The sequence below is a fragment of the Penaeus vannamei genome, chromosome 43 (assembly GCF_042767895.1).
Source record: "Penaeus vannamei isolate JL-2024 chromosome 43, ASM4276789v1, whole genome shotgun sequence".
Lineage (NCBI taxonomy): Eukaryota > Metazoa > Arthropoda > Malacostraca > Decapoda > Penaeidae > Penaeus > Penaeus vannamei.
In genome coordinates, this window is record NC_091591.1 from 24,915,937 (window position 1) to 24,928,436 (window position 12,500).

The 12,500-nt window shown below is 33.8% G+C and overlaps 1 protein-coding gene and 2 long non-coding RNA genes across 3 annotated transcripts in view; 2 read left to right on the forward strand and 1 right to left on the reverse strand.

The window, feature by feature from the left end:
• The window catches only part of LOC138860774 (uncharacterized), a 4,774-nt gene extending 1,604 nt beyond the window's left edge, over positions 1-3,170 (forward strand). The window contains exons 2-3 of the long non-coding RNA XR_011398398.1: positions 2,142-2,198; positions 2,426-3,170. This is a non-coding gene — a long non-coding RNA (uncharacterized lncRNA). The remainder of the gene's footprint in view (positions 1-2,141; positions 2,199-2,425) is intronic.
• A 497-nt stretch (positions 3,171-3,667) lies between these two features.
• On the forward strand, positions 3,668-7,912 carry LOC138860772 (uncharacterized). Its single transcript, XR_011398397.1, has 2 exons — positions 3,668-3,748; positions 3,849-7,912. It is a non-coding gene; the product is annotated as an uncharacterized lncRNA (long non-coding RNA).
• PMP34 (Peroxisomal Membrane Protein 34) overlaps positions 5,608-12,500 on the reverse strand; it is a 10,734-nt gene continuing 3,841 nt past the window's right edge. The window contains exons 2-8 of the mRNA XM_027383021.2: positions 12,233-12,293; positions 11,893-11,959; positions 11,448-11,593; positions 11,080-11,199; positions 10,687-10,934; positions 9,005-9,072; positions 5,608-8,843 (exon numbers count right to left, since the gene is read on the reverse strand). Coding sequence (XP_027238822.1) covers positions 8,690-8,843; positions 9,005-9,072; positions 10,687-10,934; positions 11,080-11,199; positions 11,448-11,593; positions 11,893-11,959; positions 12,233-12,293 — 864 coding nt within the window. The 3' untranslated portion in view covers positions 5,608-8,689. The remainder of the gene's footprint in view (positions 8,844-9,004; positions 9,073-10,686; positions 10,935-11,079; positions 11,200-11,447; positions 11,594-11,892; positions 11,960-12,232; positions 12,294-12,500) is intronic.

Below are 12,500 nucleotides of genomic sequence, written 5' to 3' on the forward strand. Positions count from 1 at the left end.
TGACGGATCCGTACAGTCTGGATACAAAGCTGGTTGTGCTTGTGCTGTATACAAAAATGGTTTATTGCAACATCAAGTTCATATGAGAGTACAAAATTGGGCCAGCACTACTCAAACGGAGTTGGCAGGTATACTCCTTGCAACAGAATACTTAATGTCTCGGGGCTCTGGAGTAGTTTTTTGTGATTCCCAAAGCGCTCTTCGGACACTAAGTTCCTTCAAAACGGATGGTGATGTGGGAATTGTGAACTGCATTAATCGCAACGTAACTTATGCAAGAGAGTGCAGTTTTAACATTCAGTTTGTATGGATACCATCTCATGTTGGTATATGCAAGCACGACCATGTAGACAAATTAGTGAAAGGGGCTCTTAGCAAAGATATTGTAAATATAGATCTTGGGATGCCTCTTGCTAGGGTTGCGCACATATTAAAAAGTTCTCATAATGAAGAACTGATTGATCTGACGAGTTCACAAAGGCCTGAAAGCTGTAGTATAAGGCACTATGATCAGTATAGAGATTATAAGCCATCCTATGGGTGGCACCGAAGTAAAACCAGACAATGTGACGTGGTTATTGCCAGAATACGTTTAGGTTATAGAATGTACTGGCAACTGCAAGGTGCAAGAAGTGAAATGAATCTAGATGTAGACTGTGTAACGAGGAAAATAAGCGAACACTTGAACATTATATCCCAGAGTGTCATGTGATACAGCCTTTCAGACCAACTAACATGAGGTTAAAGAACTATGTGATTATTTTATAGCATCTGATACATTGGAAGATATACTCATGCTATATCCTAATTTTACTATGTAAAACTATCATAATCATAGAACACACCACAGAACACTTTTATGTAAACACAAAGGCAAAGGAAGATCAACTAAGGTAATATACGTTTGCATGCTGTATGATATAATCCCATTTTACCATGTATAATTACTGTAATCACAAAATACTGTACTCTGTCGAATGTATGTGAATATATGTAATCACGATTGCCCACGCCTGAGCAGTTACCTTAATAATAAACTTGCTTAATTTAACTTAACTTGTGGGCTGATGCGCCAGAATTCAAAACCTATGGGAACCCAACCCACCTTTCTGCAAAACTCTAAGGGAATTCACACATGTATTGACCAATAAACCAGCCTTATATATCAATTTAAGTTGCCATGACTAGCCATGCCTGCAAGGGGACGGTTGATGCGGGGCTATGCCCCCCAGCACCCCCCAAGACACATTCTCTTCACCTTGGTATGTATGGCAGGATAGAGCTGCATTCACACCATAAAATAACAAACAAAATACCTTTGTATCTGGAAACGCAAAACTTTCGTTGCTTCTTTGTACCATCTGGATTGCTTCGATTTTAATCACTTTTTTTTGTCATTTGGAGCTCTTGATGAGGCCAGATATTAAACTGGAATGGTTACTAAAGTCTAATTATTCCTCGTTGCTACAGTATAAATCTTAGAAATAACCCAGAAACAATACAACACTGGAAAAGCAACAATACCCACTGGCGTTCTACCTCAAAATGAGTGTGCCCTGAGCTGTCGACCTGTGGCTGCTACAAGAAAGTGTAAAACACTCGATGCATACGATTCTAAATAAGGGTATAGATAAAACTTAAAATACATAAATGAAGTATAAGACATTAATAAAAGCCTTTAAAACGCGTATTAACACACAAACTATGTTCTGTCCCACATTATTTCTTCCGCTCTATAAGATGCGGTGTCCATTTCCCTCTGCCCACACGCGACGGTGTCTTCAGTTTATACCACCACACCTAGCAACAAGCACTTGGTGAAAGCAAACCCTTGTCCATTCAGAAAATTACTGTGCATGCTTCTTTGGCATGGAAGTGCTGAATTGTGTTGCCATTGGTTGTTCAAACCATAATATGAGTGGGAAAAAAAGGTCTAACCTTTCACATATTCCCAGATCGAGAGACTTGAAAAATGGAAGCGTTAGATTGACAGTGTAAATACTGATGGGTGTGCTTGGGCACCTATTGGAAAATATATTTACATCTGCTCAGAACATTTTATGGAAGGTAAGAGTTTAATTAATATATATATTAATTTATTACATGTCTTCTTTTTCTAATGTAAATATATTTTCCACCAGGCGCCCAAGTGTTCCATGACCTGAAGCCTTCGCTTCCATTTTTCTTCTCGCAATCTGGTAATGTGTGAAAGGTTAGACCTTTCTTTCCCATCATATTGTGGTTTGAACAACCAAAGGCTACATAGCTCCTCTTGACTGTATAAGGTGCCTGGTGTGTGGCATGATACGGGATGGGTAAAAGCTGTCATCATTAAATTAAATTGATGGGTGAATGATATATTTATTATTAATATATATGTAAACTGCATGCTGTAAATCCAGTGTTTTCATATCATACCTCACAGACCTTCTAACCTCTTTGGAGCCAGAGCTTGTCCGTAAAACTGAGGCCTGATTTGTGTTCAAGTGGCCAACCAGGCTTAGTGTTTCAACTGCAAAAAGCACCGCACCAGACCACACATGCCTCTCACTTGAGTATTACTGTGCATAGTACTTCTCATTTGAACAACATGAAGCATAAGGATGTGTTTCATGATTTCACCATAGTTTTGTGTTTCATGTTATATATGGGTGACACTATGGAAATATAGAAAGTCGCAAGTGTTTCAATAAGCTTGTGAAGGAGTTGGAATTGTAGGACAGCCGCAGTTTCTACAAAGTTCACAGGATGAACAGGGATTTTTTTTTTTTTTTTTTTTGTGAGTTGGTGAATCTTGTGAGGCCTCAGAAAAAAGATACTGAAATGTGGATGCTTTATGTTCAACAGCAATTCTCTCTCTCACTTTTTCCACTGCACTGCACCACAAAATGCTTTACATGTTCGGGTCTGATTTAAGATTTGTGCAAGTTTTATGGGCCATCAACTTGTTTTATCATGTTTCAGATTGAGGATTTTGTTTATTTGCTTTTGGCGGTTGAACCGCACCTTAAGACACTTGCCTTCAAGATCTACCATGCACTTTATATATGGAATGGATTTGGTGGAAAAGCATAATCAACCAGCCTGTTGTTATTGTAATTATTGTAATTATTATTAAGATTATTTTTATAGATAAGGTTATTGCTAGTGTTGGTATGGATTTATATATATATCTAAATAAAATTATTATTATTACACTTATTGTTGTTTTTATTGTAGACGATGTTTTCTTTATTTTATTTTTATTTATTTATTTTATTTTATTTTATTTTTTATTTATCTATTTATTTATTTATTTTTTTTTGTCATCATCATCATCATGCTTCAATCATCATTATTATCATTATTAATAGTATTATCATAATGGTAGTGATTGTTATGATAATGATGTTAAAGATTAAAATAATAGTATAACAATAAAGAATGTTGACAGTGCATGTATGCAGCCCTTATAATATTAGTAGGTTAAGTAGTAGCATGTGATATGGTGTGTTGTTATTTGTTATCATTATTATTATTATTATTATTATTTTATTTTTTATCGTTATTATTTTATCTTTTGATTATTATTGTTGTTTTATCTTTTTATTATTATTTTATCTTATTATTATTATTATTTTATTCATTGTTTCTTCTAAATCACAGTAACATTCCTTTCTTCTTTCAGGAAACCCTTGATTACCTGCCATGGAAAAGCCAGAGAAGCCCGAAGCCCCCAAGGCATTGGCCATGGTGTATGTGTGTGGAGGTTGGTGTTCCCTTTTTTATTATTATTATTATTATTATGTGTATTCTTTAATTTTGCTGGCTATTATTATGCTTTCTAATATTATTATTATTGCCTTCAGAATGCCATGCTGAGAATGAGATGAGACCTCGTGACCCAGTAAGATGCAGGAGCTGTGGCTACCGCATCCTCTACAAGCGACGGACAAATCGTCTAATTGTGTTTGATGCTCGATAATGTTTCACCAAACATCTTGCTAGCTTAGGCCTTAAGATTGAACCAATAGGGAATATAGTGTTCGTAAAAACTTGAAAGAGTTAATAAATCACAAAATACATGCATATGTTTTTATTGCCGTGGATATAATACTGATATTCGTGTAAAATGACATCAAATAATCAGGAACTGATAAAAGGTTTGAGATTTTTTCTTTAAAAAATAAAGAGGAGGAGGAGGAGGGAGAACAAAAGGGAGGTAGAGGCGGAATAAGAGAGGGAAGGAAGAAATGGAGAAAGGCATAAGAATTAGAGAGAATGAAAGGAAGAAAGAATTTTCTCATTCCCTACAAGGTCATTTTCTATACATAGAGAGATCTACAAGTTTCAAGTATGAAACTTCAAAAGAAAGAAAAAAATTGTAATGACTTCATAAAATGGAACTTTTTTTAGCAAAACATGTTATTTATTATCCCAATTTTTATCTATCTTGTGCAAATCATTAATTATATAGATTATTAATTATAGCAAAAATATGCATTGGATTACCATTATTATCAAACCAACAAAATAATAATGACTGCCTAAATATCAGGTATGAATAGTGTGCTATTAAAATATGAACCTCTTTATGAGTACACAAATATGACTAAAGTCACTCAAATAACTTGGCTAAAAAAGACATAGATAAAGATAAATATTTAAATGGATTAATCTACCAGTATGAAAAAAAATACATTAGCATGTTATCAAGCAAATATTCTATATGCTGATATCAAACCCACAAATCAATTAACCCAATGTCGAAGGGAAAATGGTGCATTCCCTTTGGCAATGCTTGGTTAAATGTTTCTACACATAGATGGCTCTGCCAATGCTTAGCCACAAAGGAGTCAATTAGTAGATCTTGCGACCTAACTTTTCCTTGAAAAAGGGGGGAAACGCTTTTTTAAATAATGCTATCAATATTGACATTGTTATTTTTGTTATAAACATTACAATTACTATATTATTACTAACAGCAATATTAGATATTAGAAAATATTGAAAATCAAGGAAAAGGATAAACAGGTTAGGTAAGTAGTTTGCATAATTGGCTCATTGGTGACAGTACTTGTGGAGCCATCTATATTTAAAAACAATTACTAAATTCAACACACACAATGGGCAATGGCATGTACGTACATACCATGTCCGGCGGCTCGGGGTTAACAATGAAAACTGAACTTGAAATACCAACAATAAATTAGCAAAAGATAATAAGTTACAGCAGAATTATCATTATTTTAATACTGAATGTAAGTATGTATAAGTAGGTAGGTGGGTGCGTATATGTAAGTATGCATATGTATGTATGTATGTATGTGTGTGTGTGTGTGTGTGTGTGTGTGTGTGTGTGTGTGTGTGTGTGTGTGTGTGTGTGTGTGTGTGTGTGTGTGTGTGTGTGTGTGTGTGTGTGTACGTGTGTGTACCTCTCTGTGTGTGTGTGTGTGTACGTCTGTGTGTGTGTGTGTGTGTGTGTGTGTACGTCTGTGTGTGTGTGTGTGTGTGTGTGTGTACGTCTGTGTGTGTGTGTGTGTGTGTGTACGTGTGTGTGTGTGTACGTGTCTGTTTGTTTCAGCAAAAGTTAATAAAATTAATACATTGTAAATATACACTTAAAATGATATAACATGCATTTTTATTTCACACAGTTACATTTTTTTCTTTTTTCTTTTTTTCTTTTTTTTTTTAATAAATGACAGGACCATTGACATGTGTTGCTTTTGTAATTTAGATGACCTACAAATAGAATACAAATTCCTTTAAAACTTGTATGATTGGATCTTTGCAGAATGTCTATGGAAGCTAGTTAGCTCCTAGTTGCACACTCCTTTTAGTGGGTCGTGTGTCTCAATGGTTAGAGCGTCCGTCTTGCGAGGGTTCAAATCCCGACTGGAGAGGTTATTTATTCATCTCTGAACCTGTATGAATGTTACTTTTTATCATACATTTTTACATTTAAAAGAAAATCTGAGGAATCATATGTTACAATAAACAGTATGAATAGAAATAAATTGCTTTATTTACGAATGTTAATTTAAAAATCATATCTATGTATAATTTTGTGTATGAGACTGAATTGATTTTACAGACAGTAGTTTTATAATTTTCCTAAAACAAATCATTGCAACTAAATGCGTAATACATATATCCAAAAGAAAAAATATAGAAAAAAACTTTTACTGCTATTAATACTATTACTCTGATACCTTTGCCATAAACATTAGCATCTTTAGAAGATGGCTTTTTTATATTTTACAAATATCTTTAACCCTTTTCATAGAATATCAGTGAAATAATATTCAAACTGCAAATTGCAACAATTTTTCTCACCTGCCACCACAAACATCACAAATAAATCACAGACAATTAAAAACAAAAATGTGATAATGAATCCATGAGGAAAAGTAAATACTAAAAACTATTTAACTTTGTTTCATATGTTCTATGTATGTCATAACTGTCATATAAATACATATACATAAATATATAAATCATACACTATAATCTCATCACAATTTGTTCCTTCCATGATATACACTTAAATGTATCACTAAACATATTCCTTATGCACACTTTTATCATTCTATTTATTAATAATTTTTAATATCTAAATAGGCACTCAAAGTAAATTCTATAAATCAAATCTAGTATATTCCCTAAAATGATGAACAAGTAATCAAATGAATGTTACTAACATGGTTTCAGTTATTTCACATGAATAAGAATAAATAAGGCATAAAAATTAAAAATCATTTTCATCTCAACCTTACAAAATTTAATTTATTCTTGTGTTAAAATTTAGTAACGTTTATGTAGTGCCTTTGCAAAAAGCTCAATTCTGTACAGCAAAGTCATAATTTTCCTGCAAGCCATTTCGATATCTAATAATTAGGATAATATAAAAATGAATAACACCTTACACATGGTAAACATTGTTATAATAAAGTTTTAATCATGTCTATATCCCAGTCAAACCAAAAAATAATTTCCTCTTCACAATTGTCATTCTGCTATCCATATGAAGAAGTAAATACATCATTTGCACAAGTGAGGCAAATGAAAATTTTTACAAACTCTTAAGGAAAAAGGTTCTTATTAAAAAGTATGAAAATCAATAAGCTATTGAAGCATCTAAAAGCTGTGTGTGTTGCCTATGGGAACCAGCACACTTTTTGTTTGTTTTTGTTTTTTTTTTGTTTATAGAACTATGTAAACATTTTCTTCCCAGTAACCTGTACTGCTTCCTAATGAAAGGTAATGAAAATAAACCTTTAAGATATTCAATGATAAAAAGATCATAAGTGTGCTCCCACATAGGCCCATTTTCTTCCAGCCTGTAACGACAACAGAAAACAAAGTGGGATGTGGAAGATACCTGAAGCGTAACTTCAGACAACTATTTCAGAAGCAATGCACTATATTCTAAGTTTTTTTTCTGAATAACTCAATAGGGAAGTATCAATATTAGATAATATTCTTCAGATTTTGGGGGTTATAGTAACAACTTTAAAGAATACACAAAGGATGCCAAAAATGAAAAAATAAAATAAAAAAATCGGATTCACCTAAAATTACATTTCCCCCAAAGATTATGTTGGCGGTCCCCTTCAGTACAATGCAGTCACAGGTGTGTATTTACCAAAATTAACTTAATATTTCAAAGCTAGATTTTCTGTCTTCAAAAAATGAATTTGTAAGAGATCACCTATTGTTATCACTAAACCCATATTGTTAACACACTGGTATTTTCACTCATTACTTGTGAACCAGTTTATATTTGCTGTGTTGCTTATATAATTTTACTATTTAATCAATATTAAAAGACATTTTCCCTGAGTATCTGGCAGGACAAAATTACTTTCAGGGAATTTAAAAATAATTTTGTATCTTTAAATAAAAAGAAAGAAGAAGAAAAGAAGAAGAAGAAGAAGAAGAAAAAAAAAAATGATACCCTGCAAAAGTAACCTAGTAATTGAATTAAGTTAAATCAGGCAAATCTACAGACTGCATATTTTTTTAAGTATAAAGATATATACTTTTTGTGACTACTTGGAATCTGGAAATTATGTATTAAACACTGGTGTAGAGATCCTTACGTAGTGATATACTAGTGAATATGAAACATCTGATCCAAAGAAAAGACACCCACACACACGCATGCACACACGCACACCCACACCCATACACACACACACTCACACTCACTCACTCACTCACAATACATATAAATGTAAATATGACATTTCAGAACACTTAAAATGCAACTGTCCTTTGGGCCCATTTCAGGGAATAAAAATATATATAATTCTTTGAATAATTACAAAATAAAAATAAAAAATCTTGACTTTCAATTATAATTACAAAAATGCAATTAAAAAGGTGCAAATTAGCACAAATTGCAGTCCTTTGAAATAGCATGAAAGTATGGCAATCTTGATTATATACATCAAGTAATCTTCGCAAAGATTTTCTAAAACACTCTTTAAATATCATACTGAAAAAAATGTCTTACACACTTCTAGAAGCAAAATATCATAAAAGGCAATACACAGTGCGAATACACCTATATACACATATATACTTGTATCTCAATATTCCCATCCAATCCATACTTTCCAATGAGAGAGAGAAAAAAATTACTCTTCCTTTCTATGCTAACTGATAAGCTTCATTAAAGCTGAAACACAACCAGGATTTCTATCTATTTCTTCACAGCCATCTTCCTATTTCCCATCAAAATGGCGAAGACAATTGAGGCAATTTTCTCATAGCAAACAAACATGAGAGCAGCAGTGAGCACCGTCTGCAGGATCTTTGCCTCCAGCCCTTTGAACAATCCCTTGAAACCATGGACCCTGCGGAGAAATTGAAGGAGGAAATTGTTTATTTTTCAGTGGATTCAAACATTGTAAATTAGCAATATATGGGTGATTTTTTCACAATCAAGCATATATGCAAGCCCACACCCACACCTACACACACATATTCATATCGATCTCTTAAACCGTAGCCTCACCTCATAATGTATAGCAAGAGTGGAATCAGTCCAGCCTTCTGTGGCAATCCTTCATAGTTGTGCCCGTGCTGTTGGAAATAAATATTTTGTCAGATATTCAGTAACTCAAATCAAATATATTCAAAAATACCCCCAAGCCAATACTACTTTTAAGGACTCGTACTCTGATACTTATGAAGAATGTAACAATGACATATACTGATGGATGCTGACACAAAACACACACAAACACTTCCTTTTTGCTTCATCAAGTTTTGTTTCAAATTACCTATCTAAATAATACACTTCTGAAAATCCTGTGTCTAAGACAAGAAGAAGCTTCTGAAAAATTTAATTCTCTAAAACCATTGTATACATTGCCAATCATAAAACAAATTTACAATATCAGCAATCTCAAAACACATCTCATTATATTAAAGTATATTAAAACCATAATATACTTCATTAACCTCAAAACCATAAAAATCCCATAAAAGTACAATTCTATGAGCTCCCTATTAGACTTCTAATCTATACTGCTGTTCTTTTTCTTACAAAATATTTCATAAAAAAAAAACAAAAAAACATAAAGGTCATATTAAAAATTTCAAAAATAAAATGCATGCTCCTAAAAGTACCTTGTTCATAAAACCTTAGTATTCTGCAAATTATGTGAATCTTTTATATTTTCCTTTATATGCAGCCTACAGGCACAATATATGAAAAGTACATTTCTCTAAAATTAAAATATATTTTTTAAGAATCTCAAAAACATGCTTCTAAAGACTATCTATATATAAACTATATATCCACCCTTTATTTCCACCTTTTGGGGTCCCTCATGGCAAGCCACCAGGCAGGGACTCGGCCCATCTCGAGCTCCTCATGACAGGTTTGATCGATCTACCCAAGCCACAGCCTCCTAGTTCATCCCACAGGCCTCCCCCACCCAGGGTTGTCTCTTGCTGCCAGGTCAATCCGTCTGCAGACTTCTTGGTCTGACAGCCCTCAGTTATGAAGTACACTACCTAGGTATGTAAAGCTCTCTGTGACTTCAATGTCCTTGCTGAAAGCACGTACTGACCAAAAAGGTTCTCCTAGCAAGTCCCTAAAGTTCTGGATCTTGGTCTTGGTCCAGGAGACCTCTAGACCCAAGGGCTTCGCCTCATTGCTAAATGCATCCAGAGCCACCACTAAGGTTTCCAAAGACTCAGATAGAATAGCAACATCACTGGCAAAGTCAAGGTCTGAAACCTTAATATTGCCCAGTGTTGCTCCACAATGGCTTTGGACAGTTGCTCTGCCCAGTATCCAGTCCATGCAAGTATTGAAAAGTGTTGGTGCAAGGACACAGTCTTGCTTCACTCCTGAACTAACAGGAAAGAAGCTCAACAAGCCCCCACTACACTTTACAGCACTTTCAGTACCAGTATACAGACTTGCTATTAGTCCAATAATCCTTGTTGGAATTCCTCTATTTCAACACCTTCAATTATATATTTCTAAGAACTTCACTTTTCTTAAAACTATAGTGAAGAATAATTTCAAAAGCAAATTTTTGGGCCTTGGTTCTCTAAATCCAAAAGTGATTTTACAATTCTAAATAATTTCTAATTCTTAAAAACCCAAAAATATTTTAAAATATATTCCTGAAAAAGTTTTAAATCAACATATATTTAAAAAATCTATGATCTCCCTCATACCCTTTGTTTAGCCTGGACCAGCTGTATGGGGTAGGTAAGGACTGTTGCTAATGCCTTGGCCGCAGCCCCCACACCAAAGACCACCAGTGAATTGAGCTCCTGCGACTTGTACATGGTCTGCATTTGCCTCTTCATGGCTTCGTATGCCATGAACTGAATTGCTGGGTTGATCGTGAGGATGAGGGACGAACAAGCCCCAGACCAAAGGCCAGACACACCTTCTTCACGTCCTACTCGTAAAAGACCATCTGTGGAATAAAATATCCAATGAAAACAATCTTGTCACAGCATGATGTGTGAGAAAAACACTCATAATTTGTCTTGGATTTTTCCTATTTTGATTATTTTGATTCTCACATTCACTATAAGGGATGATATAGGCATGTCACTCACCTAACATGCCCTTGTATCTTCTCGTAGCTGTGTGTTGGCTGGTAATCACTTTCGCACCCTGCATCTTCAACCTTGTATTCACAACCCATAAGGGATTGGTGGTCATGACATTAACTGAACCTTAAAGGAAAAAATGAGAAAAATGTATACATATATGGATAGATGATCATGGCATTAAGTGAGCTTGAACAGAAAGGGGGGAAAAAAAACAAAAAAAACATAAACATACATATTGATATGATGATGTGCTTATGTCAATATATAAACATGATTATTCAGGACATTTATATACTATAAGGAAAGAGAGGATAAGATGTTATCCCTGTATTCAAACCAAATATAAACAAATAATTGAAGAATAAATTTACCTGCTACCATAGCTAAGAGGAGATCTCTTAATGCTGACTTGTCTTCATTGGCAATTCTCTTGAGGCCATGGAATGTGTAAAAGTACACAAAATTGGAGCAATATAACGACTCAATCACAGGAAGTAGCCCTCGGTACAACCCAGCCCTGTTGTGGAGAAAATTATGTTCATAAAATTTACATAATTAGAAATATATTACAATCAGCATTGTCATCACTAGCATCATTACTGCTATCACTATCATTAACATTTGTCATCCTCATCATTTTCATTGTTACTGTCAAAACAACATCGCACCTGGATATTTTTGCACAAGCTTAAAAGGCACAAAACCATATTTAATGTACTCCAATAAAAGGAGGATCTAATAACTGATTCCTTATATATAATAAATTTTTCTTTCTCTTCTAATTATTTTGTAATTTGCAGAAATGAAGATACTTACAAGCCTTCCTCTTTGTAAATCTCTCGTAAAAGAGAGAGTATGCTGCTCTTTCTACGGCCTTCCTCTACTGCAAAATATAGATAAGAAATTCTATAAGCACCAAAAAAACATATACAATGTTGATCTAGTATGCATCTATAATGATGCATAAAATTTATAGGTGTTACATCACATTTTTCTTCAAAAAGAAATGTAAAAGGTAATAAAAGTTGCAATATTGTATGTTCACCTATAAATAACTTTCAAAACATTTATCAAAAATGTATAGTCCCTCCATCAAAAATACTGGAATATCAAGAGACATTCTTCCAAGTTTCAATCCAAACTATGCACAACTTACATTGTAATCTTGTTCTCACAGTATCAAGAGGGAAAAGTGTAGACATAGCCACAGCAGATCCCTGTGTGAAATGGAAAAAAAAAAGTAATTAGCGCATATTCAATACCCAGTTTGCATTATCATACTGATCATAAAGATTTGCCTGTTTGCAAAAAAATACAAATGAGAATAAAAAATTACCCAATACCAATCATCCACAAAACATTAATTCTTTGATGGTATGTTTTTATTATAAGTACACTATGACATGTCTTATGAAATCCATTCT